The sequence below is a fragment of the Cuculus canorus genome, chromosome 10 (genome assembly GCF_017976375.1).
Source record: "Cuculus canorus isolate bCucCan1 chromosome 10, bCucCan1.pri, whole genome shotgun sequence".
In the NCBI taxonomy this organism is placed as follows: Eukaryota; Metazoa; Chordata; class Aves; order Cuculiformes; family Cuculidae; genus Cuculus; species Cuculus canorus.
In genome coordinates this window covers 15,754,599-15,779,821 of record NC_071410.1, presented here as the reverse complement: position 1 = coordinate 15,779,821, position 25,223 = coordinate 15,754,599, and the positions used below count along the sequence as shown (strand labels likewise).

At 44.9% G+C, this 25,223-nt stretch overlaps 1 protein-coding gene across 7 annotated transcripts in view; it reads right to left on the bottom strand.

The window, feature by feature from the left end:
- The window catches only part of GRIA3 (glutamate ionotropic receptor AMPA type subunit 3), a 155,246-nt gene that overhangs the window by 5,323 nt on the left and 124,700 nt on the right, over nt 1-25,223 (bottom strand). For 5 of the 7 annotated variants that reach the window (XR_008451393.1, XM_009571388.2, XM_054075376.1 and 2 more), the window contains 2 exons: nt 15,711-15,958; nt 15,036-15,150 (listed from right to left, as the gene is read on the bottom strand). Coding sequence is in view for 6 of the 7 variants with exons in the window: in XM_009571388.2 (XP_009569683.1) it covers nt 15,036-15,150; nt 15,711-15,958 (363 nt within the window). In the remaining variant the exon portion in view is untranslated. The remainder of the gene's footprint in view (nt 1-15,035; nt 15,151-15,710; nt 15,959-25,223) is intronic. The other 2 variants (XM_009571389.2, XM_054075379.1) reach the window with 1 other exon arrangement.

Sequence of the window (25,223 nt, the reverse complement as noted above, 5' to 3'; positions counted from 1 at the left end):
GAACCAGAATGTACGCTCCAGAGGGACACTGTAAACGCTCTGGGCGCTGCAGGTACTGCACCTGCCCTGTTGATTTACGCTGATGGGGACTGGCCAGATCCTGGCCAGGCCACCCCCCGGCAGCTGTGTTGGGATAAGGCCCCTGGAGGCACCCCAACAAATACGCTACAAGAAGTCGTGCATGATTTAGGCTATCGCAATGCAAGTCATTGACAGCTGAATGCCTTTACCCACCCGTTACAAGCCCCACAGAAAGAGTGGTGTGGATTATTGCTTAGAGAACAGCGTTCTCATTTCAAATTTCATTTAAAAACTATCCAATTTGGAGAGATTTTATGCAATCCATCTCTCTGCTTTGAAAACCACTGTGCAGCTGAGAATACACAAACAATAGGGAGAAGGTTATAAACACCTTTTCTCCTATCTGCATATTTTATTGTGCAAATTTTCCCATCCCCCCCCATCCTACTCCAAACACTATTTTTAATTTGCATGCCTTTATAAACCCCATATGGAGTATAGAGAATTTGCATAACATCCAATACATTATAGATTAGCTTTCACAACATTATACAGTATTGGGAAATGAGAAGGCTTAACATGCTAATTAGGGTGCTTTATTTTTTTTTCAAAGCCAAGATTGCAGTTAATTGCACACACGCAACTGCCAAAAAAACCCCAAACCCTGGTAAACTAAAATTATCTTAACTAAACAGATGGGAATTTGCTCGAACTGGGGTTTTCACTATAGTTTATCATGGCCCTGTTTGTCAGGTGAGGTACTGCAATCCCTCAGGCCTGGTAGGAAGGCAGTGATTTGTTCCATCCATCTGTCCCAGCACAAGGAGCAGAGCAGGACAGGCGGACAAGCGCGCAGATCTGCTGCACATTTCAGGCTCACCAACCCTTTGCTGATGGAACTGTCACCACGCTGGGATGCTCCGGTGCTGGGGGCTGTGTGCCATCCTGCCTGGCATGGGGCAGGACTGCAGGTGGCTGGTCTGAGATGAGCAGCCAAACCCTATATTGGCCAAACCCTTGTAGAACGAGCCTCAGGAAGTTTCTCAGTACACGACTGCACATTAACCTGCTTCTTTGCCCTACACTTTCTCCTCCCCTTCGCAATCGCGGGCCCAACCCTAATTCACCTCACCTTTCTTCATGAATCGGGTTCAAACAACCCCCTAGGACTCCCATCAAACTGTGACAAAATCTCGTTCCACCCTTACTTCTCTCTAAAAGACCTAGTAGGATTTATCATAATACTTCTCTTCCTAACAACCCTAGCTCTCTTCTCACCAGCACTCCAAGGGGATCCAGAAAACTTTTCCCCAGCCAAGCCTCTAGTCACACCTCCACACATCAGACCAGAATGATACCTCTCATTCGCATACACCATTCTACACTCCATTCCTAACAAACCAGGAGTACTAGCCTTAGCAGCCTCTGTCCTAGTACTTTTTCTAACCCTCTCCTACATAAATTGAAACAATGAACAATAACTTTCTGTCCCCTATCCCAAATCCTGTTTTGAATCCTAGTCACCAACCTATTCATCCTAATGTGAGTCGGTCCATACCTGAGTGAAGAAGCCCTCTCCATGTGCTAGAAAAGGCACTGATTTGTGCATCACAGATGGAGCATGAAGTGCAGCTTGTTTGATCAAACAAACCTTAGGACTTTGATCAAAGGGACAACCTTGTCTGCTTCCAGGAAATTAATCCTGAGACCTCTTAATGCACATGCTGCTCTCCTGTGCAGTAGCATTTGAGTGACCTGATGGTGAGAGAAGGCGTGATGCCTCTGCGACTCATGGTCTGGCGCTTCACCCACAGGGACACAGTCTAAGCAGGTGTGGGATAGACTTCCCAGCTCCTGAATTCCTGAGTTAAGTAAATACATTGAAAAATGAGCCTGGCGGCTGGGTACATTTTTCTGACCGCTCATCTCTGAGTGGCAATCTTGCCTTTTCCAATTTAATAGTCAGAGTCAGGCATGGCTCTGGCCATGATGGAGGTGCAGAAGGGCGTCTGGATTGTGGTATTTTTCTTGCTGAGCTCTCAGCAGTGCATGTTGAATGCGAATCCTCCGTACTGTGCCTCTGCTTGCAACTCAGCTTGTCCCAGAAAAGGCCCTTGGGCAGTGTCAAAGGCTACTGAGTTTCTAAGTGTTTCGTTGGCTGTTACAGAGGGAAGCGTGGGGCTCTGCTGTAGGCTGTAGGAAAGGGATTTTTCAGTTTGCCCAGGCTCTGTTTGTTGGAGGGGGGCATTTTTTTAAAAAAAATTTGTTTATTGCTTTAGAGGCAGAGGAACAGAGAGACCAAATGACTTGTCTGGGTCCCATGGGAGCCGCCCACCAGCCACTCTGGCCAGTCGTGCCACCCCAAAAACAGCTCAGAGGATTATTTGCTGAGTTTCTGAGTCTCTATCTCAAAAGACTTCCATTTCCTCATCTTTTTCCTGGGATAATTTTGTGTTTTCCAGCTGTGTTTTTAATTAGGCTGCTGTTGTTGCGCTATACAGGATATCCTATGAGGTCCTCGGCCCTTTCCCGTGTGGCTTCATCTGTTTTTCCTCTGCCTTAATTTATGACGTGATTCTTTTTCATCTCCCCTCGTGTGGTTTCCAGTTCAGCTCTCTATTAGTTTGGTTGTTTTTATCAAAGCAAAATGTTCAGAGGTTTGAGAGCTTGTGCTCTCTCGTTGTGCTCTGTATGCCCAAGAAAACAAGCTGAGGCAATTCGTATTGGGATGCCAGTGTTCTGGATCTTATGGAGAGTACTCTTGGGCAGAAACTTGCTGTTTTTTTCTCCCTCAATGTGACTGAAGGATTTTTTTCATTGCTTGCTTGTGCTTTCCATCCAGATACTGTAGGTTTGTCAGATCCAGGCTTAATCATGTGAAGCTGGATCTATTGGGCAGTTTTACTAAATGCCACTAAGATTTTTTTTGCTGACATCTACAAATGACTGGGAGACTCGAGTCTGGAGAAAGGGTACCAGAAGCCTCAGACTGAATAGCATTGCCCCCAATGGCAAATTAAGCCATCTGCTACGGCTGATTCATTTAAGAGAGCATGACTTTAAGACGATCGGTGCCCATCTATTCTCACAGGCTTCACTTCATCACAGTCTGCTGCAAACATGATTTTACACCTGGGATAGAGGAGGGTTTTATCGGTGTTTCGGCAGTTTGGTCTCTCTGCTCTGCTGTTAGGAGACCCTGATCAGGTCCCAGAAGCATTACCTTCCCCTCTTCAGCCATCAGTTACTGCCAGAAAACAAGTAGTGCCAGTTATTTTCCAGATTCAATGTGGCACCATCTCAAAGGGAACCTCCTCCTCCCTTGGCCGTGTGGCCCTGGGGCCTCCTCCCTGCTGCATTTCAGCCCTGCTTGGCTCAGGACATGAGCCCCAAAAGCCCTGATGTACCCCTCAGTGCTGGTGGCTCCAACAGGACGATGTTGACAGAGTGAACTGCTTTTGAAAAGTGATGTGCATTCACTCATTAAAATCTCACTCCTGAATTAGATCTCCAAAGCTTCGGGTTCAGTCTAAAAATCCTGGCCACCTCTCCCTCCAAATTCAGGAATTGCTACAGCACTTCCTTGTCCTCAAGGTTGAGATCTTGCATAAAATACAGCATTACTTTCAGGCTGAGTATGTTCACCATGCTGGGTCTGAGATCATCTCTCAGAAGAAAGAGCTGCTATATACTCTTTGTAAGAGCATCTATGACATTTCTATGTCATTATTACTTATTTTCCATCCATGCCATAAGTATGGAAAAGAAGGAACACGATGATGCAGAGGTCATCTGCTCTCTCTTCCTACTTCTCCTTGAGACATCCTTACCCTGTCTGAGGGACGTCTTGTCCTGCCTCCTCTCGCCACAGAACCAGTTTCAAGTTAGCTGCATTAATTTCTATTTCCATTGAGAAAACTGGTGGCATTATAATATTTCTTTCTGACCAGAACAAGTTTGAATTAGAAGAAAAGTAAATTTATCATCAAAGAAATAGTTCTTCATCAGTCCCAAATGCGAGAAGATATAAGTTCTGCCCCCCTCAAATTATAAATCATAACAGGTTTTAAGTTTGATTCATGACCTTTTAGGTTCATTTTCATGATTTCACCTGCACCTACATGAAGTAGATAACTCCAAACTATATGTTTTATTTACTGCCACCACTCTTTAACTGGCTTAAGAAGCAGACCCAGCAGGACGAAATCATGCAGACAACTGTGAATGCTGGAAGAGGTTGTGCTCTTTGGCAATCTGATTCCAGTTACTGGCCATCCTGTTTATGTGCTGGTGCTGCAAGCAGGACCCTTCCCTGAACAAATGTGGACTGCAGAGAAGAGTCTGAGCAGCTTCTTGGAAAAGTGTTGTCAATTTATAAAAAGAACATCCAGATCTTGCCAAGAAAGGGCCATTTTCCAGGAATGACCAATGTACTGATGCTAGTGGCTTTGTAGCCAGTGTTTGGGTTGGTCTTCACGAGTTGCAGCAGGTGACAAAGCAGAAAGCCAGTGATTGCTACAGGTGAAATTCAGGAGAAAAAGTCACTTCGGAACTTGAAAATCTCACCCAATAATCTGAAGACTTTCATTGGCTGTGGGTAGCTGTATTTGAATGGCATAAAGTCTCAGCAAAACTGCAGTTATATTTATTGCTTGCAATCAATAAAGATTTAAGTGGTGATTGGAACAGCTTTGGATAATTCACATCCCATTCTATGCTCTAATGGATGTAATATAAATGTTATACCCAAAACCGATCATTGCCAAAGAGAGCAAATGAACATGGAAGGCAGCACACTGTTCCCTCAAACCAGATGAACTATTGTGCAGAATTAATTCAGAATTTGTCAGTTGTAGTCTTTCAGAAAAGGAAGCTGCAAAGACAAGGTGTAAGAAGTGAAGTCTCTTCGAAGCACTAATTGAAGAGCTTACTTGGAGTTGCGCAGGTGGGCAGTGCTGAATCTCCCAGATAGTGGGGATGCCTCAGGGCTGACACCCTTCCCCACCTGAGTTTTACAAACTGCAGGTGTTCCTCCACTCGTCATCAGACTATTTCTGATGTTCCATAGACTATTAGGCATACAGGGTACCACGTGGCATTTTCTCAGTACTGTTACTCGCAGCACCTTGAGGGTTCAAATGTAGCTTTTCTGGGGGTAGAGGGTGAAGAAATCACCCATGAGCTTTAAGGAAGACCAGAAAGAAGAAAAGAAGAAAGAATGAAGAGCCAAGAGGAAGATCAGCAGTGAGAGCTCCTCTCTGCCCTTGAAAACATCCTTTCTCTACTTGTGCCCAGGGCTGAGGCTCAGGATAACAGAGAACAAGCTGCTGAAGAGCTGCTCGGCATTCCAGCCCAGGAAGGGATGCTCGGCTGCCTGGCTGGCTCAGGAGGATGCCAACCTCCGGGCAAGAGCTCCAAACACGGCAGCTCCACTGCTCTTGTGATCAGTCCTTGCACAGGAGAGTTTGGTGGCTTCTGCAGTGCTACAGAGGCAGGTCGTCTACATCCCCAGTGGCACCGGGGAGGTGTGTGTGCCATCTCACCCAGGGACAGAGAGTCCATTCAGTGATGAAGCTAAGGAACTCAAGACCAGCGGCAACAGGTTTCCTTCTCACAAGGCAGATGGATGTTGGCTCCAAACACTGCTAGCAGGTCTGGCTAGAAGGCTACAGACAGGACTTCCCTGTGTACCTAATACCGCAACGTGAAATCCTGCATGGGCACTAACACGTTCTTTTTAATTTTTTTTCCCAGCAGTACAATATCAGATACCAGATAACTCTGGTTGGAGAAATGCTGTGGAAAAGCAGGCGCACATCACTAGGGATTCATTATTTACAGCAAAACTGTCTGTGTTTTAATGTACCCTGGCACTGGCCATTTGGGTACATCAGAAGCAAAATCACAGCACCAAAGACACCCTTGGGCTCCAGCTGTGTCACACGGCATGAGCACAGAACAGCTGTAAATCTGGTCTAATATCTGGCTAGGCCAGGTTTGTTGCTGATTTGTGGGATCAGTGCAACAAAAAGCCACAGGAGGTTTCTGGCAAAGCTGACCCTCTGAAGGTTGCGAGATTAATGCAGCATGATGTCCTCCCTCCGAGTCAGCGTGTGGCCCCGGCCGAGCCGTGTGGTCAGACCAAGACCTGCATCCCCTGCAAGGGCTCTTCACCCTTCCGTCCAAATCCCAGTGACATGGAGGAGGTGAAAGTCTGTGCTGGTACCAGGTCTTGGTTAGTACATTATATAGTGATTTTTGACTTGTTTTATTTTTAATCTCCGTTATGTGTACCTAATCTCTTTAATTTAGGAATCTGACATATTTAGAGCTCATTCACTCCTGCAGCAAGAACTGTTTTTCTCGTTTCTTATGTCCAAGCCCGTCCTTGCTGGCTGGAGCATCCCTGGGATTGCTGACCTCAGCACAATCCAAACAACATCGTAACATCAGAGTTTAGACACTAAGTGCCTGGGTTTCTAAAATCTACCTCGTAGTATCAGAGAAAAGGCAAGTGGACTAAAGCACAAACAAGGAAGCATTTCCTTAATTCACACGGCTTCCTAAAATCCTCTAGTGTAGACTACTGAAAACACCGAATTATTGTAATTGTTCCTGTTGGTACCACTGGCAAATCTCCACTGACTTCAGGGGAGGCAGAGTGGGAGGCTTGTTGTGGACGTGTGGGAAGTGTCACCTTCACCACGCTCTGTGAGGTAAATACCTGAAGGGACAGGGGGAACCACCTGAACAACTGCACCATTGCTCTGAGATTTCAGCCCCATCAATCTAGCACTGCAGAGAAACCCTGAAAAGCCACGCATCAAGCCAGATCCCCAGCCTTCCTGCTCAGCTCTGACAGGAGGAAGGGGAGCTGATGCTAACAGGGTCCTGCTCGCTGGAGCTGAGCAAGCCAGAAGGCAAGTGGCTCAGCGCCGTGTCCCCGAGCCGGCCTGTGCGAGCGCACGGCAGCACAGGGCACCGACAAATGCAGAAATCAAGCCTGGGCACTGCTTAATTTGACAGGATACCATAAAAATCTCACTAACAACCATCTTGGTATCATTAAAATATAAAGATAGAAACAATCCAGGAAGACATACCAAAGCCAGCAGTATTCTCTAGAGGGCATAGCTTGAGGTTAAAGACCCATCTAAATCAAATCAGGCATTTTATTTCCCCAAGCTCTATATATCCCAGCCTGATCTGCAACTATTGAATGGACTTTTTGTCAGATCTTGTTACCGAGATAACTTCTGACTAGATACATAAACCTGTGGGTGAATGCATTGTTCAAATGCTCTACTCTTTCCAAGATCAGATTTATCTGCCTGTCATAATTTACCAATATAACAATGTCTCCATGAACCCACACGTGAGTGATGGGGAAGATTTTGGATGGAAACGGGCTTATTATTAAAATCCACATTTGTTTGAATACTGGAGTTACCTGAAACTTCAGGCAGGAGTGAACACTGCCTTGAAAATAAGGGTGTGAAAATATATGGTCACTCACTATTCCTATTTGTTACCTTCCATCTCAAAAAGGGATTTGTATTTCACACTGACCATTTCATATTCATGGAAAAGCACCAGGCATTTCCCTTTTAAGAAAGGAACATTTGGTTGCTCTTCGCTACCATTTCAGACCTGCATCATTGTTTCCCTGCCCTGTGTTACCAGCAGTGCACATCTAAAAGATTTAACATTTGAGGTATTTGAAAGCTTTAGAGATGGGCAGAGGAAGGCATAAAAGTGAAAGCCGTCAAGTTTGAAAAGAAAAAAGAGCTTTCAAAATTAGAAGATTAAAGCTCCCTCCTCAAACCCCATATATCCCTGCACCACTGAAGTAATACACTGCACGTTGATGGCTGTAAAGGTGCTGGGAGCACAGTGATGAATCCCCCAGTAAAATGATGCTCAATAGCAAAGCCAGAAGCAGCTTCCTTTGCTCAAGGTGCCAAGGCCCTGGGTGCTGGGGAGAAGTGCCCCAGGACCGCAGCTCGCTGGCTGTGGGCTCAACCGTGCCCATCACCGACAGCGGGGCTGGGACCCTCCTTCAGGAGGTCACTGCACATTTTGCCTCTTTTGTGCCTTTTAGTACTGATCAGTATCATGGGACGACAAAAGCCTTCTCTGTGAAACAGCATACAACATAATTTTAAAAATCAGTTTATGCTGTGATATTGCCAACGACAGAGCCAACATCTGCAGGAGGTGGAGACAGGCGGTGTCCTCTCCTGCTGCACTGACACAGCGTGACAGCCTGCAAGGACTGCTTCAGTTCGAAGGGCAGGAGGGACCCCTGCACAGGCACAGCGGCTTTTGGTTCTGCTCTGATGGCAAATCAGAAGCTTTGCAAAAGATGCTAAATACAGGTTTGGTAACGGCCATTTGAATGCTATCTATCGGGGGTTTTTCAGTTAAGTGCTGAGTATTTAGCAGCTGCAATAGTTCTCTGTAACAGAACTTCTTTTCTAGTCTTCTTTACTGTGCTTTTCCATAAATAGTATTCTTTCGGTCAGTTCAAGGTTTCTTGCCTTTTTTTTTTCAGAGGCAGGTTGGAGCAACCACTGTATCCTTGTGGAATTTGTGGGGTTTTTCCTTGCAGTAACTACCTATGCATTTTAAATCCAGGCGTTTTTACTATTGCTGTATTTGCTGCAATGTGGATTACACGCACGATGCCACTGTAACACCTAGACACACTCTGAACAAACCAGCCGAACCCGCAAGTTCCACCACTCTTTAAAGAGAGATTGCAACCCATGTTTGGCAGCAGCAACTGTCTATAGGACAGTATATTTATATGTTTCATAAATGTAGCTGAAACCAATTAAACTCTGTACTAACAGTATCATAATTTAATAGAAGTGCCAAGTGCTAATGCAATGATACACATCTATTGGATTAGGAAATGCAAGCCATAACAAGTCTTTGTAGTTCATGTACAGCAGTGCCCGAGACTTGAGGTACAGATGTGGCGAAGGCGTGGGAGGAAGAGCTACCTGAACAGGGAGGCAGAATACGGCAGGGCAGGTACCTAATGTCACACTCAATCCTACCACATCTGAAACAGCAGTGTGGATCTTGCCTGTCATTGCCTGGATCCTTTCTAACCTGGATGGATATGAGCAAGAGACTCAACTTACCTTGCACGCGGGCTATCCCCTCACCTTCTCTTTCTCTTGCCTCTAGACACATCCACTTTTCCCCCCGTCTTCTATGTTTTGTTTTCCTCTTTGGACGGCTTCTTCTGCGACTCCTGCTCTCCATCTCCTCAGCAGGCTGCGGGTAGGTGCTGCTTAGTCCAAAGGCTACACAAGACACTCAAAGAACAGCTACGTCGCTTGTATAAAGCTAGAGGCTTCCAACCCATTGTTACAGTGCGGCGAGCGCAGAGCAATCCACCAGCACAGCACAACTGCCTGAGTCCACGTGAGCTCAAGGCTGAAACGCTAGAATTACTTTGAAGAAGAAGAAGAAAGGCATTTACTTTCCCTTTGTGTGTTAAGTGACAGCAGTTACTATTAAAGAGGAAACAGCCAAGTCCAGACCACCAGGGAGATGTTCAAAGGAAGGGCCCAGCTCCTGCTGCTGGGAGACCCACTTCCAGCTGCCGGTTTTCTTTTTTCCTTTTTCAGTCCCAAGGAGATCAGCTTTTCCCATAGTGGTGCTTACAATGCAGGATAAATGACTCATGCAAGCAATTTATGGAAATTAACTGTTGAGCACCACAGGTATTATCAAAATGACTGCATGAGTCACATAAGCCTTTCTCTAAGATTTCATGCAGCAAGCAGCGCTGCCGCACGAGGCAACCCGTGCTGCTCTGCCAGAGTTAACACTGCCCAAGCACACTGCCTTGCACACTCAGGTCCAACTCCATCAAGGCAGCAAAGCTAGCCCCCACGATGCTAAAGGCTGCACAGGTAAAATAAAATAGTTCTCCATTCTCAGCTGCCAACCCTGAGTCCACCAGCTCCTTCCAGCCTAAGCATCCCAAATTCTCACTCCGAGTCTCCTAGCTACATTTCCAGGAAAACACCCTCACACAATCTGCATATCATCATAGACATTTCTGCAAACCAGGGCAGGCTCTCTGCCCTTTTTGGCAATGCTCTAAGCAAGACACTCTGATGAGCTCCTAGAGCACTAAGAGATCATTATTGGCACAAAACATACACAGTGCTTTTTTTCCTAACATGCTATAAAGTAATAGCTGTCAATTAAACAAATATTCTTATGCCTTCCTTTAAAAGCATTATTTTGCTTTGTCACTAATTTGCACAATACAATAATTTCATATTACTTCCCTACCTCTGAGCGTGAATTAGCTCTGTGCTACTATCACTGGCTCTGACCAGCCATTTTATCTTTTTCCAGCTCATAACCCATGCCTATAGAATGGGTGGCAAGTAAATTCATGCTGATGAACATAATTTCAAACAAATTGCTGAAATAAATTATGCTTCATCTTTATAAGATAGCCATTTCCCCAAATGTTCTCTTTAAAGCACAACACATTTGGCAACGGTGCTCTTTAGATGTCAGGTATCATCTAAAATAATGCATAACAGATTTCTTCTAAAAATACGCCACTTAAAAAAATTATGCCTCAAATGCTAACGGCTGTGCTGAAAATGTATCATAGTGAAATAGCACAGAGAAATGGGGGAACAAATCCCATCTGCTAATGGCTACACTCACAGCTCAGAAGGGCTTGGGAATGTGATGCTTTATGGAGCACGGCTCTGAGGGCAGAACTCAACTAGTACGCTTGAAAAGTAATCCTATGGTTAAAAAGAAACAACTGAAAAATGAAGTAGTATTACATGACATGTCATTTCACAGAGGTACTCCAAAAGAGCTGTCAGCCTAAAAAAGGATATATTAAAAAATTAAGTCAAATAATTAGCGAGGAATCTTGGCACATGAAGTTGGTGAGACGCTGCATTCAAACAATTTCCTTCTGTGCAAGTTGTCATTAAATGTTACCATGAAGGTATAAGAATACAAGAAACGTATTAGCAGCAGAACTACAGAAATTTATCTCAGCAGAAAATTGTTCCTATGCAACTGAATAATTAGTTTCACTTAAGTCACTCAGCCTGCTACCACCGTCTGCATCCCCTTTTGTCTATTTCTTGTTAAATTCCTATTCAGCCATCGCTCAGCTCTGAGATGATAGGATTGTATAACAAACAAAATAATTAGTTTCCAAACTCATAATACACTGTAACATATTTCCTGGAATATGTTTTTTTTTATAACTGCTATTTTGCATTCTCTCACGATTGGGAAATCAGCTCACACGCAGAAGAGAATTTAAAGACAGTACAATTTTGCAATGAATCCAATGGATGAAACTAAATTCACGCTCATTTAGGAAAGCTAAGTGAGTAAATTTTGATGCATGTACCAGAACGTCAGCCTCAGCCAAATCAGTTCACCCATATTGACATGCATCGCAGACAAATTACGTATGGATGGAGCATGTTCCCCTTCAGACTTCTTAAATAACGACCACTACTGATATGGGCTAACTCCTTTGCCAGGGCAGTACTGACAGCCAAGACACCGCAGGGCAGACTGGCACCCTCCACTCCGCACCAGCGCTGGCATATACTGGTAGCACTGAAAAATGAGACATATGTCAGCGGAAGCCTTTAAAACAATCTCATTAAAACAGCACAATCTCTATAGTCTTAAATTACAAGTGGACCCCAGGAACGTGGGATGCTCACAGGTCTAACCTTGCAGTCTGTGCAACTGAATAGATTAAAAACTTCCAGAAAGTCAATTGAATACCTTTTCTTTTTCCCGCTGCAAGACTCAAAATCCTTGTGAAACTTGAAGTCACTGCTTAATTTTCCAGTGGCGATGAAGATAGGATAACAAGAGGTGAACTCGTAACTTGAAATCATTCATCTCCAAGCACAGGCGAACCGCATGCTAAACTGCAGGGAGGATGAGCACGGGAGGGCATTTTCTGGGTGACTGGGTACTGGCAAAAGTAAACAGGCTGTATACTTACCTCTGGCTTTCAGCGCAAGCTAGAATATCAGATTGCACAGAGGACGTCACCTTGAGAAACCAGTACCATCAGTTTGCAGTGACTCGCAGCTACACGCAACTTGTTAGCAGTAGGTAGGAAGGAGCCGATTACAAACTCGGGGCAGCAATTTCCCAAGGCTGGGTCTCTACTGGCAAAGTTAAGAGAGGTGTTCTGTTAGCCTGGCCAGTAGAGAGTGCTGCCCCGAGTGAGTAATGGTCCCTGTGCCACCTCGTGTGACGAGGTGCAAGGTCTGCATCTCCATCTGAGGCACCATCACCACCCCATCCTCTCTGATTCCTCCCAGCTACCGCCTCCTTTAAGGGAAAAGGTAAAAAAAGAACAGTTTTGAAGCAATGCCTCTGAAATGCTTTATAAATGAAGCTGCATTCATATAAACAATTAACCAGAGACATGGGATGAGATGACAAGGGTAATTCAGGATTCTGGTGGGAGGACGGAGAGAGAGGCCAGCAAGATCGTGGCAGCTGTAGTGCCCAGAGAGCATCGCTGGTGCTCGCCTTCCCTGAGAGGGCAGCAGGGCTCCCGCGGGGTTTGGCACAGCCTCAACTCAGCATTGGCAGCCGACGATGGGGGTTTGCACTGACAGGAAGGCATCTGCCTGTCTGCCACAATGCCACGGCATCACAGCCTGCAGCATTCCATGCCTTTAAAATGCCACCTCAAAGGAAAAGCCACTTCATAACAAAAAAGCCCTTTGACTTACAGCGTCTCTAGAAAGAACTAACCCCTTCCCTGCCTCCCCTTCTGTGGGAGGTCTTCTCTGACCCACGTTCTCCTCCCTGGGGACTTTTGCTGGCTGAGCTGTGCCCCGGAGAGCTGATGGTAGCTCAAACAAACAAGTAGTCCTTCATCACAGCGTGTTATGACGAACTGCAGAAAAATAGCACTTTGTGATTTATGGATTAAAACAGCAAAACATGCATCATCTTGTTTGCTCCCCATCTCCCTTCGTGAGATACCCACCCATGGTATCACAGCACACCTGACTCCATTCACGCACCGGCCAGGGCCGAGGGCTTGAGAAGAGATGATACTGCTCTTTGTAAAAGGTCTTTCAGCACAAGTAAAAATAGAAGGATGGCCCTGCCCTAATTATGACTATTCTAAAAATCCTTTTCAGTTTCCTTAGGGCTGTAAGCGTTAGTCGGCTGGGTTTAATTCAATGAACTTGAAGCAATGAAGTTCATTGAAGCTGGTTTGTACAAAGAGTTTTCTTTCATGGAGGCACCATTAGACAATGCGGTGGTGGATCCCAGGAGAATATTAAACATTTAATATACTGGCAAGTATAACATTATATAAAAACGTTGTGTGAAGGATGAGCAGCAAAGCTAAAAAGCAGAAAAAAGCTCGCATTCATCTCCAGGCTGCTGCTGAGCACTGCAGATCTCCAGTTACTGAACAAACCTGAATTTGAGAGCTTTTCCTTCCTGTATTATTACACAGCGGCTTTTGCTAACATCAGAGATTAGCTGAGTTATTTCCTACACAGCCAGCTGTAAGCAACTCTTATTAATAGAATGCAGCAGTAATTTGTAGTAATTGCCCAAAATTGTGGTTTACTGAAAATACTATCGTTATCGATTTTGGACCAAAACTGAAGCATTTTTTATAAGAGAGATTAGGAGTTCTTGTTCCTTAAGGAACTGGTTTTACGAGACATAGGAGTGTCTATGAAAATTAATCTCAGTACTTTTCAGTATCCCAATGTATTTTAAATGATTTTTTTGTGGTAATTCCTGTGTCCAAGGTGACTAATAGTACCCAGTCTATTCTAGTTACAGCTTCTCCTCACCAGGTTAAAGACTGCACAAATCACCAGTTTTACAGGGAAAGATTGGCAAGATGAAAGCACGCTAGTTAATTTTTGCAACACACGAGCACATTAAAGCAACTTGGAGCGTTTTGCTTACATACAGGCTGCCTGAAAGACTGAGGGAAGCCTCAGCTCATCAGAAGGCAGTGACAGCATTGCCACAACTGTCACTGGAGCTAGGATTTTAATCATCTGTTCCAAAAGCACTACAAACAGAGGCAGCACTGCCGCACAGGTATGTGCAGAGACTGGTCAGTAGAGTACAAAATGTGGCATTTCAATATTCTAGGCAAAACTCCAAACCCTCTCTCCTTAAGATTTCTTTCCATTTTAGTGCATTGCTACACTTCCCTCTCTCTTGTTTCAGCTTTGCCTATTGCAAGCTGTATCTCCTCATACATTACTGTTACTGCTATTATTTTACCACTAATGGGTGACTCTCTGCGTAACTCTATGTCTTTGCCATGATCATTGCTTAATTCTCGTCTCTCGACCCCACGCTGCGACCGGATGAGCAGCCACCCTTCCCTTCCCTGAGCCACAGACCCACTCAAGCAGCTCTTTTCTGGAGACCAGAGATCCTCCCAGGGGCTCTGGTGGCACCAGTTCAGGCCGGCAAAGCAGTGCGTGTTGGTACTGGTTTGCTTGACCTTTCTCCAAAAGAGCAAAGCAGAAGAGAGCCCTCTTGCCTCCAGCTGAGCTGGCACAGCTGATCCTGTTGAAAAAAAGCCACTCAAAACCCACTCTGCATCACAGCTTGAAGCCTTGTCCTCAGGGGTTAGTAGAGTGGCCAGATGCGTTCACTGGTTTCTTGTACAGTTACAAGCACTGATTTGCTCTGCTTAGGTCCCACCAATACTAGACTTTCCATCTGTTAGTTAAATAAGGTTTCCAAGCTTGACCAAGCCTGCTGATGACATTAAACAAGACCAATTCTTTTAAAGAGCTACTGAGCAAGCAAATAGCTTTTTTTTTTTTTCCCCCACCACAATTATTCACGTGGTTTTAATCTGTGTTTTTGTTGTTTTGGTCTTTTTTTTTTTTTCTTGCGAAGTAAAATAACAGCCTTGCCGATTACTCTTTGCTAAGGTACCCGATTGTGGTGACATTGAGGCTGACCTTGGAGTCACCTCCCCCGCTGCCGCACTCTCCTTTGTCGTACCACCATTTGTTTTTCAATTTGTCCAAGAGGCCTTGCTCATTCAGTTTTAATACTGCCAGGTTAACAGCATTTCTTGAAACGATAAAACATAACTTGTAAGAAAAAATGCACAAATGCTTAGGAAATCGTAACGTATAAATAAAAGAGCACAAGAGGACAAATTGGCTAAAATTTCACAGAACGTGGAGCTATCAAAATGTCTGTACAGCAAATACAGGGTTAAATATTGGAAGGTGGCATGGAGGATAACATTTGCTCAAAACTGAAGTGTGCGGGATGGGGAAATCGTCTTTGAGAAAAAAAGTAACAAGAACACCACATCATGCAGTTAACATTCGTCACATATGGCAGGTTAACTCGGCTTTTACCATTTAAATTGAAAAAGCCATTGAACTGTAAAATTAAAACAGCAACAAACAATCAGAAAGGACAACACGAAGAGAACACTAAAAAAAATGGATGCATTAAATAAACAAAACCATAATTTACCGTCTTATTTAACTCCATGGAATATTGAAGATTTTAAACTTTAAAGTTACCTCAAAATCCACAAGAAAGAAAATGACAACACAATACATCAGGGTAGGTGGAATACTATAACAACATGGATATTGTTATATTATTCCACCCACCTTAATGCTGAGCCTTTGGGGGTTGCTACACCATAGCCCTTGGAATCCAGGTTGCCGCCAACTTTCATGGTGTCGCAGGGCTTGCGCTGCTCGATGTACTCATTCATTGTCGACTCCAGCAGGAAGGCAAACTTCCCCTTCGACTTCCGCACCCTCGCCACCCCATCCGCCGTCGTTTTGGTGAACACCGAGGGCTCGGCTGACTTCATGTATGACCACATTTTCTCATAGACAGCTATTTTTGACCTCTGGGAGAGACGAAAGGAGGGAAATGAGACATGTTGGCAAAAGCACAAGGCTGAGCACCTTGGGTTTAGTCGGCTTAGAGGTATAATTCATACCCCAAATCAGTTAGATGAAGGCAAACAAAGTCAAGGTAGCTTGGAGAGGGACACGTTGACCCCAGAGCAACAACCAAACCATAAAATGGTTGGGGAGGGGGAAAGATATCAGACACTGATTCTGCTAATTGCCATGTAACTGGCAGCCTGGCAGTCAGAATGAGAAATGGTGCGTGCCCGTCCCAGTGCCGCCGGTTCTGCTCTGCGGTGGGTTTATCTGCTGCTGAACCACAGGGAGGATGTTAAAGCCTATCTCATCCATCATGGCCAACAGATGCAAAAGCAGCCTCTCCTCTTTGCACAAATCCTCAGCATTGGTTTTTGTGCTTTCTCACAGCTGCGAAACACTGACACTTGCCTATTACAAGTTCCCAGCAAGGCAGAAGTATGCATCTCACAGCACGGATGGCAGGTTTATGATACAGGAGACCAGGATAGTGCTTCTGATAGTGATGCTCATATGAAGGATATAAATAGTAATTATTAAATCCTTTACTAATCAATAGTCAAACTTTCAAAATTCAGTTTCACATCTTCCTAAAAGATAGCAAGAAAATATTAGCAATACGCTGAAAAAATTTCTGGTTAATTGCTTGTGTGCCATGTAAATATATTTTTTTCCCTGTTTTCCTCATTTGGAGTATAAGCCAATCCTAACAGCCTCTAGCTCAGCATATAGGCTTTGTAATTCTGGAAATGCTGAGAAATGTGTTACTTCCCGTTCTCTCTCTTCCCCACCACTAACATTTAAACCACCCTCAGTCTTCAAAGCCTCCTCCAGACTCTTAAGCATTCACATCCTGGACTACCAGTTAAACTTTCCTGATTGGTCGACAGAATGCAGTAATGCCAACTGTATTTCTCAGAAGTCTAGAAATCCAAAGGATTTACAAGGCTTTCAAGTCCAAGCTGTGGGTATCTCGAATTTATGCCTCCTACTTCTTGCCAGCTTCCTGTCCACAGCTTTCCTTGCAGAATGGGAATGAGGCAAGCAGTAGCTAAATCTAGTTCAAATTTAACAAACTTGTGGCAGAAGACTGTTAATGTCCATCAGCTTGATGATTGAGACACGTTTCCTTCTCATTCAGGACAATTTAATGTGTTTTGAATAATGTTATGCTTAATAACCAGTCTCCAAACATTTCAGAGGGAGTAAGCCCTGCCTTCATTGTTCTACAGATTAACATGCTCAGCCAGAGCCGTGTCGCTAGGATGGATGTAGAGGAGCATGGAGGGCAAAATTTTATTTTAATTATCCTTCCTGATGAGCTGAAAAACAACTGAAAATGCAAACCAATTAAAATCAGCCCAACTGACAATAGGAAATCAGGGAGACAACAATACAGTGCAGCTTCATTAGGAGCTGGTTGGGTGGTGGGGTGCGAGAAACAAGCGAGAGGGATTTCAACTGAGAGCATTTCTCAGCTAAAGATGGGTCATTTGGCTTTGTTTGCCAGAGTGAAGAAGCGGTGGGAGGGAGATACAAATGGGGCCTGAAATGGTTCTTACATAGGTAAAAGAAGGAATAAGGGTATTTGCCTGGCTTCCTTCTGCAACAGCAAACCCTGAATAACCTGAGATGAGGAGAGTGGCTCTGAATCATAGAACCATAGAAACATAGAATCGTAGAATCACTAAGTTGGAAAAGACCTCTTAGATCATCGAGTCCAACTATTCCTATCTGCCACTAAACCATGTCCCTGAGCACCTCGTCTACCCATCTTTAAATACCTCCAGGGAAGGTGACTCAACCCCCTCCCTGCGCAGCCTCTGCCAGTGCACGATGACCCTTTCTGTGAAACATTTTTTCCTGATATCCAGTCTGAATCTCCCCTGGTGGAGCCTGAGGCCATTCCCCCTTTGTCCTGTCCCCTGTCACTTGGGAGAAGAGCCCAGCTCCCTCCTCTCCACAACCTCCTTTCAGGTAGTTGTAGAGAGCAATAAGGTCTCCCCTCAGCCTCCTCTTCTCCAGGCTAAACAACCCCAGCTCTCTCAGCCACTCCTTGTAACCCTTGTTCTCCAACCCCCTCACCAGCTTCGTTGCTCTTCTCTGGAAACGCTCCAGAGCCTCAACATCCTTCTTGTAGGGAGGGGCCCAGAACACAGTACTCAAGGTGTGGTCTCACCAGTGCTGAGTACAGGGACAGAATCACCTCCCTGCTCCTGCTGGCCATGCTATTTCTGATACAATCCAAGATGCCATTGACTTCTTGCCCACCTGGGCACACTGCTGGCTCATGTTCAGCTGACTATCAAGCTATGGGAGAAGTGTGCCAGCCCAGCTCCAGGCAGGGAGAGTATACCCACTGCCCTGTGCCAGCCCCTCGAAGTGCTGGGACCTGGGCAGGTGCAGCTCTGAGCCAACAGCAGGTCCTGCCCAAGGAGAGATGTCTCATTGGGGCTCTCGGTCAGCAGCTGAAACTTGCCGCTAGCTGCTTATCACTGCTCACCCGAGGTGTCCTCTCTGAGAACAGTGACCTAGGTCTCTTTCTTTTACAACAGTAAAGAAAGTTGAGCTTGTTTAGCCTAGAGAAGAGAAGGAAACCCTATAGCAGCCTCCCAGTACTGAGAGGGGGCTACAGGAAAGCTGGGGAGGGGCTCTTTATCAGGGAGTGCAGGGATAGGACGAAGTGGGATAGTTTTAAGCTGAAAGAGGGGAGACTTAGAGGAGATATTAAGAAGAAATGTTTTCCTGTGAGGGTGGTGAGGCTCTGGCACAAGTTGCCCGGAGAAGTCATGGATGTCCCATCCCTGGAGGTGTTCAAGGCCAGGTTGGATAAGGCTTTGAGCCCCCTGATCCAGGGATACAGGAGGTGCCTCTGCCCACGGCAGAAGGTGGGAACTGGATGATCTTTAAGGTCCCTTCCAACCCAAACTACTCTACGATTCTATGATGCCTGTGGGCATTTTCACAATTCCTTCCCTGCCAGGAGCTGCCCAGGGCACATCCCTGCTCCCAGTCAGCTGCCAGAGGGGCCTTGGGGACACCAGGGCTACCAGAGCTGCTGGGTCATGTTGGCTGCCACCACCGCTGAGCCCTGGAGGCAGCAGATCCCACACAGAGCACTGCACGGTGCATGGCACGGCACTGCCAGCACCTGACCTCTCTGCTCTTCTTGTGCAGCTCACCCTCATGCAGAACAAATAACAGAAGCAGCCTGGGTGGCCAACACAGACACAGGGTGCGCAATGGCAATGTGTCCTAGTTCCAAGGTGCTTGCCTTTACAACCTTCATCTTCTTTTAACATAAATAATACCACTGCACCTGCCCATTTATATTCGCAAATGGGCATCTAAGGGACAAAAGCCAGGTAAAAATACAGCTTTACTCTTTATATTTCTCAGCACGTGAAACTGGTTAACCTTCAAAACCTGCATGCACTACGTATACTTTTGGTTGTTTTCCTCTGCAGTATGCCTTTAATTAGTCAGATAAACCAGAATTTCTTTTCCTTTTCATCTGCTAGCTCACACCAGAATATCTGTCTTTAATAAGTTCTTTCATAATCTTTCCAGCTGGCCTGACTACCTAAAAGCAATTGCCAATACATCTGTGCATTGTTAATAATAACAGTTATCTGATGAGTGCCAACAGCATACCCAGGACTGCAAATGGTCCAAACAAAGCACGTTCCCTGCTCCAAGGGCAAAGGGTGAATATCATCATTCATGCTTCAAAAACCCAAATTCCACAACTGAAAAACGGATCTCTTTTAAAGTTCAACAAATAGCCTAAGCTTCATAGTTTTCTCTCTTCATTTAAATCTTTTGATGATGTGGCTAATAAAAATCAGTACAGTTCTATATGATCATTGCCCACCTCTTCTTCTGCCAAATGGGATTTTTATAATATCCTGTTATTACCAAATTAACTAAATGAGTATAGCAGTCTGATATAGTAGAAGTAGACAAAAATGCAAACTAGAAATGAACAGAGAAGGTACTAACTGGGAAAGGTTAAAATAAAATGCATCAAGCACCATCCCCTGGAGGTATCTAAAAGACCATAGAGGAAGATTTAGTAGTGGAACTAGCAGTGGTAGGTTCATGGTTGGACTTGCTGATCTTAAAAGTCTTTTCCAACCTAAAGGATTCTATGATTTTTTCTGAGCACATATTGGTTTGGAGGGGCCAGAGCCTGCCTGGGGGAGCCTGGGGGAGGACCCACGGGTGTCCTGGGAGTAGGGACCAGGAAGGTGATGGGCTCTGGCCGCTGTGTCCTGCTCAGTCAGCGCTGCTCTTTGCAGCCATTCCCCTAAATTCATAATGGGGCCAAAGCAATGATTTATGATGAGGCTTCTTAGAGAAAGGGACAGTGCCAGCAGAGGAGTTATGAAATCTGCAAACCTACTCAGAAGTGCTCGAGGGCTTTTTCTGCCCCAGGAGCTGTATTTTACACCTGCTCAACAACATGAAAAAAACAGTTGGCTAAAGCTGGTCAAAGATACAAGGAGATGAAATGAAAGACAATATTTTGAGTAAATATTTTCCTCTTTCCTATTTCCCAGTTGCCTCAAAAAAATCCCCAGAAGCTCCTAAAAGACTTTCAAAAAAGGAAACATTCTTTCCTTTCAGATTATAAAGCTGCAAAACCTGTACAGAAAGAACATTTTCACCCATCTCTCCTCCTCTGCAGCCGTTCATGCTGCCCCTGCCAGTGCCTCTGTGCCCTCCCAGGAGCCTGACACCTGTGAGAGGGGCCTGGCAGCAGCCACAGAGAGAGGATTTACACTCCAAAATAAAGTAAGGTCTGACAGATCTGCACTGCTGCTAAAGTTCAGTGGCAGCAAAACATTTCTGCCCTCATTAAAGTGTTATTTTTAAAGAGATACTTAGAAAAAAATAGCTTAAAAGCAAAGATTTAAACCAATTCAAAGCCCATAACTGCAGTAACTCCCTATGCTCTGCAACTCCTATTTCATTTCTTTGATATTGCTCTCAAGAAGTCCGTCACACACATTTCCTCAGGATTTCAAGGGGATATTATTATCTCTTTTTTTTTCTAAAAGCAACATTTTCAGTGTTTCATCTAGGCTTCGGGACACATTAAAGTGTCTTTTCATTATCACAAGCTTACTGCAGATATAAATAGAGCTGGCCTTTGCTTTATCAATAGTGCTGGCTTTTCTTCTTCATTTGGAGATGTTTATGCAGAACTACGAGTCACACACCTCAGTGAGAGGGTGTCAGCAAAGCCAGTAGCTCTCATGCTGAGATGTCACTTGGCCCATTACTGACTGGTACCTAAATACATGTTGCTTCTGGGTAGCAACGTATTAATTTTAAAAGAGAGTGCCAATTCAATCACTCCACAATTTTAATACCGTCTTTCATTCTAATTCCCCTAGTTTTGAGGTGTGGTTGGCTCCAGTACTGACATGAAGTCAGACAAACCCACAGTGTGCCATAGCATCAAAAAGCGCAGCTGGACAGGGCTGGGCGTGTGTTCCGGGCAGAGGGAAGGAGGCAGGTTTGTCTCTCAGTTGCAGTTATTTCTTCAATCCATTGAACAAAAGCTCAGCACCCACAAACTCAGCTCCAGCTGAGTGGGACCAGATGCCTTGGTTTCGCTTTTCCACCACCCAAACTATCTAGAGATCTATTGCAAAATCCAACACATCTTGGACAATTCTTTGACATTGGTTAAATTTAGCTTGAAAATATCTCTGTGACTGAAGTCTTCTCCCACTGACCGAGTTACCTTCCCCCTCTGCAGACATCTGTATTATGCTTCTGCTAAAATTGATGATGCGTCACCTCCTTCCACCACTGAGCAGCAGCAAACCTATTATATCGGAAAGAAACAGTATTTTTCCTCTCTAGTTAAACTATGTTACAGAAATGCCCTTTGACTATTTTAGAACGTTTTGCCCTTTCTGCCACCTCCTCTACAACCTGCAGGTCTTCAAAATGCCCACCTCATCCACTCCACTGGGATATTTTATTAAAAAGATCTGAATAGACCCTTTGTTTCTTATGACAGGTACTTGGAAATTATTTCCCGGCAGTCGAACTTAAATTGTTCTCTTACAGGTAATTACTGCCGATCATCCAATCATGAGCCAAATCCATCCAAATCAATTTGACTTTCAAAATTAATTTCTATATTCTCCCTCTGTACGTTTAAAATTCAAGATTAAGCTGATGTTACGTTTTTACTTCTGTCTTCAAAACTAAGACAGCGATTAAGAAGCCAAAAAAGAAGGAGTGAGGAGAGAAAGATAAGCTGCCCCCTGTAATCCAGAAGCAGGACTGTAAGGATGAACAGGAGCATGTTTCATGCTGGGCAATATCAGTGTAAGAAATGGAAAGGCCATACTAGGGAGGAGACCCAGAAGGAAACCAGTCACAGCTGGCTGGTCTCAGTGCTGGGTTCAGGCTATGTAAACTTTAGAATACTTTGGAGTAGAACAGCATACATTGAAATGCAGTACATCATACAGGGAAGTGCAGCAAACGGGAATGGGACAAGTGCCAAGTTGATGGACCATCCTGACCATGGCATGCACATAAAAGTAAGCAGCGACATCGATAAAGGACTGAAAGCAGCAGAGTTAACACACTGCTGTGCTACATCAGTCCTATGACCATTTTATAGCTCTTTAACAAGGGAAATTTATAGCCCCAAGTCAGACAGATGTTGCTGATACAAAACACAGAGGTCTGCACTAAAACCAGTGCAGGTATTTAATCTGAATAATACCCACTGCCTTTATATAGATGTACGCTTCAATGATACGAACTTAGGCAGTTAAGTGTGAACCTCACCTTCATTATTATCACTCATTGCTCTCCTTCCACGTGTGCAATTAGCTCTTCTACAGCAGCTAATGAATCTAGTAGCTTATGAACCATTAAAAAAGCAAGTTACTAAACAGGAGTGAAAAACCACCATCCGGCTGCCTGGGTACCACTGCTGTTCCCCAGCTTGGGGACTGCTTTGAGATTCATCAGTTTTAGGCAGTCGCTTTCTTGGATTTTCAATATGGCAAATTGTAATGGAGTGGCTACCACTGCCTTGGTCCTTTGGATAAGGCTTTGATTGGATGCCCTTCTGCTCCGCTGCAAGGCTGACATTGAGTCACCTCTGCCACAGCTGCCTCTGGGAGGAGAGAGGGACAATGGTCGGAGTCCCCAGCCCAATGTCAGCTCTGGAACACACAGATGCTACATTAATAATAAGAACGTGATAAATATTAGTAAGATACCTCCTACTGAGATTTCCAGGCCCTTTACTGAGAAGGAAAAATTAGGTCTCACGCAGGCCAGAGGGCACCATTAGTCCCCTTTCCCAAGTGCAGACATGAATGCAGAGATGTCATTTACTGAAGGTCATAGGGCAAAGCCTAATAGATCAATGTCACAGCTTTTAGCCACAGATAACTAGTGATGCCAGCAATTTACTTACCTATATGGACAGAAAAATCGATCCCATCATTACATGAAGCACTTGTTTTTATTACATTCTTGGCAGAAGAAAGTAGGTCAGATGCCACAAGCATGGACTGGGCATTTCTTGTTTAGCAAGGCCAAACCCCAAATCTATCCAACTCTACCCATGGTTTATGAATTTGTGGGATGACACAGAAAAGTAAGATTCACGTCTGCATACGTAAACCAGTCTGTGTATTTATAGGAATATACAAATCCTGGACAACATATGCATAAGTGTAAAAGGAAAGGTGAACTGGTGAATAATTAAATTGCACAGTCAAGTTTCTGATGGGAGATGTCATTACATTGGTTTGTTGTTCACAGCAATGACATTATAACTTTTGCTTTAGAAATGGTGCTTTCCTCTCCCGCTTGGGGCAAATGAAGCCCAGAGAGCTGAAGGCTTAGGAAAGCCCAGGGCTGCCCTATGTCAAGGTTCAGACCACCCCTTTATGGAGGCTGTGAGGACAGTTACTGTCTTCTGGAGAGAGCCCTTCAAGCTCTGGAGGATTGGATGGGAGTCCCAGAGGGAGCTCATGGAGGATGTGGCAGTTGGGAAGGAAGGGTCAACGACAGCACCACACATGCAGGCAGCTGGCGAAGCAGCCTGCAGCATCCTTCCCCAAGCTTCAGCAACACTACAGTTTTTCCACACCTGACATAGGTAGGGGTATGACTACAAAAGAAACTTAATCTTATAAAATAATACAATACTGCAGGAGTTCTCTTTTGAGACTTTCTTCCTTTGTATCACGGTCATTTTGAAAACATGAGCTTTGGTAGCAGGTAACGTGCTGCAGTTGCTTTAACAGACATCTCTTCTGGAGTGAGCACCGCTCGTACAGATGAGCGAAGAGTCACTCCAGCTGTAACTAGACGTCACCGACATGTCAGGAACAGTCTGAGCAGCAGAATATAAATCAAGATTTTAAGACGTCCTTTCCTGGCACAATATTGAATTTCAGACTACTCCTATACTCATCTCCTCGCTTTATTGCTGCCATCCATTTCTCCCTGTTGCACTAGTGAGTGGCAAATTAAAATGGAAGTCTTTACCAAGAGACAAGCTGTCTTTTTAAATGTTCTCGTGACTCATGGCCAGAGCCAGCGCCCGGCCAGCGCTCACCCCAAGGAAGAGCACTGTGAGGCGGCACAGGGAGATGGCAGCGGCTGGGGAGCACTGCTGGGGGTCAGTGTGGCTGTGCTGTGCACGTGTTGTCCGTCTGTCTGTCTGTCTGTGGGTCTGCCTGGGGAGCAGGGGGGCAGCATGCACCCGAGCTGGCTGGAGGGATGGATTACGTCAGCCTTCAGGCTAAGGGGCATCTTTCCAGCAGTGACACATTTAGCAGAGCAGTCTCGTCTGGACAACTGAGCAGCACACCAGCCTTGCTCTGGATTTGGCCCGTAATAAATTAACAGAGAACGGCGTTTCCAGCACACGATCTGAACACTGTCAGGTCTAATGAGTTTTCAGCTCCAGACAGAACAGGCCAATATACAGGCAATGATGGAGAAATCCCAGTGGACTGCAAGAGGGAACGTTTCATATTCATATCATTAGAGTTTCCAAACCTTCATGTATTTTCTAATTACATGAAATAACAGTAGCAGCGCTGTGAGCAATTTATCAGCACCCATGTATTTTAAATGAATCCCTAACAAGCATGTATTAATGTGACACAGCATTACGTAAAGTAGAGAGACTTGAAAAACCAGGGTCCTTGCTGTCTTGAGCAA